The sequence below is a fragment of the Tupaia chinensis genome, unplaced genomic scaffold, assembly GCF_000334495.1.
Source record: "Tupaia chinensis unplaced genomic scaffold, TupChi_1.0 Scaffold000063_1, whole genome shotgun sequence".
NCBI lineage: Eukaryota > Metazoa > Chordata > Mammalia > Scandentia > Tupaiidae > Tupaia > Tupaia belangeri.
The window spans coordinates 90795-96697 of NW_006159521.1; the positions used below are offsets into that span (position 1 = coordinate 90795).

The 5903-nt window shown below is 48.6% G+C and overlaps 1 protein-coding gene across 1 annotated transcript in view; it reads left to right on the forward strand.

Moving 5' to 3' along the window:
* Window positions 1–4729, forward strand: part of PARP16 (poly(ADP-ribose) polymerase family member 16) — a 33915-nt gene extending 29186 nt beyond the window's left edge. The window contains 2 exon segments of the mRNA XM_006141718.3: window positions 1381–1522; window positions 3731–4729. Of these exon segments, the coding sequence (XP_006141780.1) occupies window positions 1381–1522; window positions 3731–3866 (278 nt within the window). The 3' untranslated portion in view covers window positions 3867–4729.
* The last annotated feature ends 1174 nt before the right edge of the window (window positions 4730–5903 follow it).

Sequence of the window (5903 nt, forward strand, 5' to 3'; positions counted from 1 at the left end):
CGCCGGGCGCGTGTGCGTGCGTGCCCAAGATACCGAGAGGAGAATGGAGGAGAAGGGATTGCAGCGTGACCATCCCCCCTGGGGGGTGATTTCTCGCTTTCTGTCTCTATGTTTCTATCTGTCTGTCTGGTGAGCGCACGTGCCCTATAGCGAAAACCTCAAAAAAGAAAGAAAGAAAGAAAGAAAATGGACTGTTCTGGCCTCTAATATAAAGCAACTGGAATCTGGAGGAATGGGCCCAGGCCTGACACCATCCTCCCACCCCAGACGGCATGAATATTTGCATTCGTAATTCTTAGGGTGTTTGCAAACTATGACATTGTACTTCAAAACAAAACCTTGCCGCCTCTGCTGTCACGCAGCGTTGACCTTTCTTTCTGGTAAGGCTTTGTCATGTTATTAAAGGAAAAACTGTGTTTTTTGTTTTGTTTAATTTTTAAACAAGTCTTGGTACAAAGGATAGAAGCGAAGTGTCTGAGGAGCTCAGAGTGGTTTATTTACAGCGCCTACCGAGAGCTCGTCTCAGATCAAGTCCTGCTCCTAGTTCTCGGTCCCAGAGTATTGTTTTGTTAGGGCCATTCATTTGCTTCTTCCCTCTTCATTCACTACTCGGTTGAGTTGAGTATTTTTTTCTCTTTATTTGTATCTCATATTTTTCTTTCTTTCTCTCTCTTTTTTTTTTTAATTGAAAAATTTTGCTATAGGGACCAGTAGGTGGCATGGTGATTAAGGCGCTGGATATTCCCACACGGCTGACCGTGGTTCCAATCCTGGACCAGGTGGTTAGCTTTCTCACTTTCCCTCTCTCTCTCTCTCTGTCTCTCTGGTTAAATTAAAATAAGTGAATGAATAAATAAAATTAAAATAAATAATTCTTTAAAAAAGTTTTTGCTATAGAGAGTACATGTTCACCAGAGAAAGAGAGAGAATGAGAAAGCACCCTCCCAGGGGGACAGCCACCCTCTGATTCCTTCTCCTCCATTTTTTTAGGATTTTGGACACGCATTCACATGCACCTGGGGTGTTTTTCAAGCCTCTGGGTCTGGGACTTGAACCATGCAGTCAACCAATGCAAACCAGTGCCTTAACCTCCTCCATACCATTGGTTGTCCCCCCACCCCAGTTTTCTGTTTCTTTTTTTCTGCCTGTTTGCCTGTCATATTCTCTTGTTTTTATTTGTTTATTTTCTTTGTTATTATTTAAAAAAAAAATGCACAGGCCCATTTTTATTACCTGTACACAGGCCTATTCCTCAGCCTGGTGGGGCTTCCCACCCTCAGGACCACGAGGCTTGACTCATGTCTATTCATAATTTGCTTCTTTAGTTATTGAACCCCCAAACCCCAACCCGTAAAGATGTACTTTCCCCTCCTTATTCAGATTCCAAGGAGATCGATCGCAGAAGAGCAAGAATCAAACACAGCGAAGGGGGAGACGTCCCTCCGAAGTACTTTGTGGTCACCAACAACCAGCTTCTGCGAGTGAAATACCTGCTGGTGTATTCCCAGAAGCAGCCCAAGAGGTAGGGTGGCCCCCGTGAGGTCGGGGAAGAGCTGAGGGCTGCGTCCGTAGTGTTGGGTTTCTTGTTACCAACCCCCTTGGCCTTTGGCCCTAGACCTGTGTAGGAGGATGTGAAACGTCATGGCGTCCACAGCAGAGGTGAGGAATATGGGTCAGAGAAGAAGCGGTCTAGACCCTAAGGGCATAAAGATTCATAACCACAAATGGCACAGGGACTGGATGAAGTCACCTGGGCTGTCCTAAACCGGGCAACCCTCAGCCACTAGGCCTGTGGCTATGGCCTGAAACCCACCGGGGAGGAGGGTGAGCTGAGGAACAGGGCAGTGGCTGGACACGGGCTGGGGCTGTGTCAGTCCCTCTCCACAATGGCTTTTGAACCACCGCCTGCCCCTCTCTGGACCTGAGGTGCTTCGTCTTCCCCTCTAAAACGAGAGTGTTGAGCCCAACAGGAGCCATGGTGGGTGGCTAGGCCGATGTCAGCAGTGTGGTAATGGAGGATGTGCAGGGCTCCCAGGGGATGGGGGTCACTTTGAGATCTTGTTGCATTGTTGGGGTCCATAGTAGAGTTTGTGGGGATCAGCAACAGGTAAGCAAGTGTGACAGGAGAAGGCATTTATTACTTTATTTTATAAAAAGGTTTTTGCTGGGACCAGCAGATGGCATAATGGCTATGTCTCTGGGCTCCCATGTAGTTGACCATGGTTTGAGTCCCGGACCTGGTGGCTTAAACTCACGCTGGGTGTGTGTGCGTGCGTGCCCAAGATCCCGAGAGGAGAATGGAGGAGAAGGGATTGCAGCGTGGCCATCCCCCCTGGGAGGTGATTTCTTGCTTTCTGTCTCTCTGTCTCTCTCTATCATTCTGGCAAGTGCACATGCCCTATAGCTAAAAAAACCTCTCAAAAAAAAAAATAAATAAATAAAAGGTTTTTACCATAGGGCAGGTGAGCTCACCAGAGAGACAGATCGACAATCAGAGGGAAAGTGAGAAATCACCTCCCAGGAGGGATGGCCACACCACAATCACTTCTTCCCCACTCCCTTCTTAGGATTTTGGGCACATGTGTACATGCACACGGTGTGATTTTTAAGACACCAGGTCTGAGACTCACTGTGATTGGGCTGGGGTTGTGTCAGTCACCCTCCACAGTGGCTTTTGAACCACTATCTGCCCCTCTCTGGACCTGAGGTGCTTCATCATCCCCTCTAAACCTTCATGTAAAAGTCCAGTGCCTTTATCATCACGCCACCCGCTGGCCCCAAAAGGCATGGCTTTTAGTAGTCCCCACTCTTGCTTGTTTTTTTTTTTGGAGAGGTTTTCGCTATAGGGCGCGTGCGCTCGCCAGACAGACAGAGAGAGACATAGAGACAGAAAGCGAGAAATCACCCCCAGGGGGGATGGTCACGCCGCAATCCCTTCTCCTCCATTCTCCTCTCAGGATCTTGGGCACACACGCACACGCGCCCGGCGTGAGTTTTAAGCCACCGGGTCCGGGACGCGAACCACGGTCGACTATGTGGGAGTCCAGCGACATAGCCATTACGCTAACTGCTGGTTCCTTTGCTTGGAGTTTCCATGCCTCTGGGTTTCATAAACCAGCCAAATCTGCTCACCCACACCTGAATGTGGGAACTCCATGTAGGGTTCCTGAGTCTGGGAGATGTTACCCTTTTGTTTAAAAATCATCTGACTTTTTCTATTTGAAAGTCGCATTCCTTTCCCACTTCTCCCTGGGGCATCTCTTCAGCGCACACTTCGATGGTTTAGATCATCCGCCAGTGGGCCAGAGAGGATTTCCCCGGCTCAGATTTATGTCTGTAGTTTCCCGAAAGTGAAAAGACTTCTAAATAGCCCGCCACCTGCCACCATCTGGACAGACACCCTGAGCTAGGTCATTCTTCTAGATTCCAGGGTCTCGCTGAAGAAAAGACGGGTTATAAAAGGTGAAAGAGGAACTGGAACAGGGATGAAGAGGATGAGCTCACTGCATGGCTGTCTCTGTGCATTTAGGAAATGCTCTGTTGAAAGGTGTGTTGGTGCCAGGGCAGCCACCCCAGATTTCTCGAGCAAAAGAGCACGAAGCTCCAGTTCGTGGCTCACGCAGAGGATGGAATTCATCATGCAGTCTTTCTTGAGCCAGAACTTGTTGCATATGCTTGAAAAAAATGTTTTTCTCTTTTTGCCAATATCATTCTCCCCCTCCTTAAGCAGGGCTTCAAGCCAGCTCTCCTGGTTTTCCAGCCATTGGTTCACGGTCATGATCTGTCTGTATCTGCTGCTGCTGTTCGTGGTGAGCGTCCTCAGCTCCCCTGCTTTCCAGCACTTCTGGAACCGAGCAAAGAGATGATCTTCTGGACCTGGTATGGGGCCACTGAGTCCACGTGCCTTGGGAGAACTCGTTCGGTACCTCCTGGGCCTCAGATCCAGCCAGGTGGAGCCTGGGGCCGGTTGGGGACCCCAGGACAGCTTTTGTATGCCATAAATGTCTCGATTGCCTTTGATGATGCTCCCAGCCACACTCTGGTCAGCAGGGTCCCTCACTGTCAACTTTTGGGGGAGCCCTCCCATCTGCTCCTTCAAGAGTCCTAGGGAGTTGGCTTGTCAACCAGGACCAGAGGAAAAAGTCCTGCTACCTTTAAAAACAAAGTGTCCAAGCTGTCAGTGGTGTGTTTACCATCGTTGCTGGCTAAGGCTGGCCCTTTCTCGCATGCCTTCTGGAAGGCGGAAACCGTGTAGTGGGGACTATAAATCACTAGGCGGTTGCCTTGTTTTGACTCGAGACACCCAAGAGGAATAGTCATGTTTCTCATAAAAATCAGTGGGATCGTTTTGAATTCCACCAGCCTTTGTACGTGAGCGTAAAACATTTCAGTCGTTTTCGCAAATCAACAAACGGTCTCCCGCTACAGCCGAACCCCCCTCTTCCCCACACCAGGGATGAGGAAGGAAGGAGTCAGAGGCCTGATAAAAATACAGATTTAACGAGCGACTCAAGTTGTCTTTTTCTAAAAATGACCAACTGCTGATTACAGCCGAAATGGAACCACATGTTTGTTTTCTGATTTAAAAAAAAAAAAAAAATTGGTTTGACAAATCAGTGTTTGTGAGCTGAGTAAAAGGGGAAATTTCTAAACCTAGAGCCATTTGGCCACTGTCCACAGCCTCTCTCCTGGCTGTGTTTTCGAGACAGGGATCTGGGTTGTAGGCTCATCTCCTGTTCTCACTCTCACGAAGCTGCCTTGACCATGGCTTGCTAGCCACCAGTGGAGGAAGGAAGGAGTCAGAGGCCTGATAAAAATACAGATTTAACGAGCGACTCAAGTTGTCTTTTTCTAAAAATGACCAACTGCTGATTACAGCCGAAATGGAACCACATGTTTGTTTTCTGATTTAAAAAAAAAAAAAAATTGGTTTGACAAATCAGTGTTTGTGAGCTGAGTAAAAGGGGAAATTTCTAAACCTAGAGCCATTTGGCCACTGTCCACAGCCTCTCTCCTGGCTGTGTTTTCGAGACAGGGATCTGGGTTGTAGGCTCATCTCCTGTTCTCACTCTCACGAAGCTGCCTTGACCATGGCTTGCTAGCCACCAGTGCCATGCTGCAGGCCTCCTGTGGGCTGCCAAGCCTTGGAGACAGATGCCTCCTCCGTCGCCGCAGGTCTGCATGGATCGAGCCTCCTTCAGAGGGCTTGCAGGTCTTTGGGACTCAGCCTGCACTGTAAAGCGTAGGAGCCTTCGGCCCCTTGAGAGCCACAGCCTGACATGCTGTCTTCTCTGCCCCCTCCTTCCTGCTGGGTTTCAGCCGGAATGCAGCCCTGTCTGATTTGGAGGTGAGATTTTCATAAAAAGGGGGAAAAAAAGTCATTTTTCTACAATCTGTAAAGTTGTGAAAAAGCCATTATCATGGTTTCTACATCGAAGATTGGAACATTTCAAAAATAATAAAGGTATTTTCCTAATGACCAAGTTGCCTTTGTAAACACTTTTGCCTCATTGAGTTTGCTGTGTATGCCCTGTTAAAAATCTTCTCCACAGGGGCAAGCAGGTAGCATGGTGGTTAAGGCATTGGACTCCTGCATGGCCAAATGCAGTTTGATTCCTGGACCCAGTGACCTGAAACTCATGCTGGGTGCATGTGTGTGTTTGCATGCCCCAAATCCCAGGAGAATGGAGGAGATTGTGGCATGGCCATCCCCCTGGGGGGTGGTTTCTTACTTCCTCTTTCTCTGTCTCTCCTATGAGTGCATGTAACCCATGGTGCAAACCTTAAAAAAAAAACCTTATCCCCTCTTGGCCCAATCCAGGTGGCGCTGTCCATAGCAGACTGGACTGCAGTGCTGGAAGCCACATGGCTGAGCACAGGTTTGGATCCTTGGGTTGACCTGA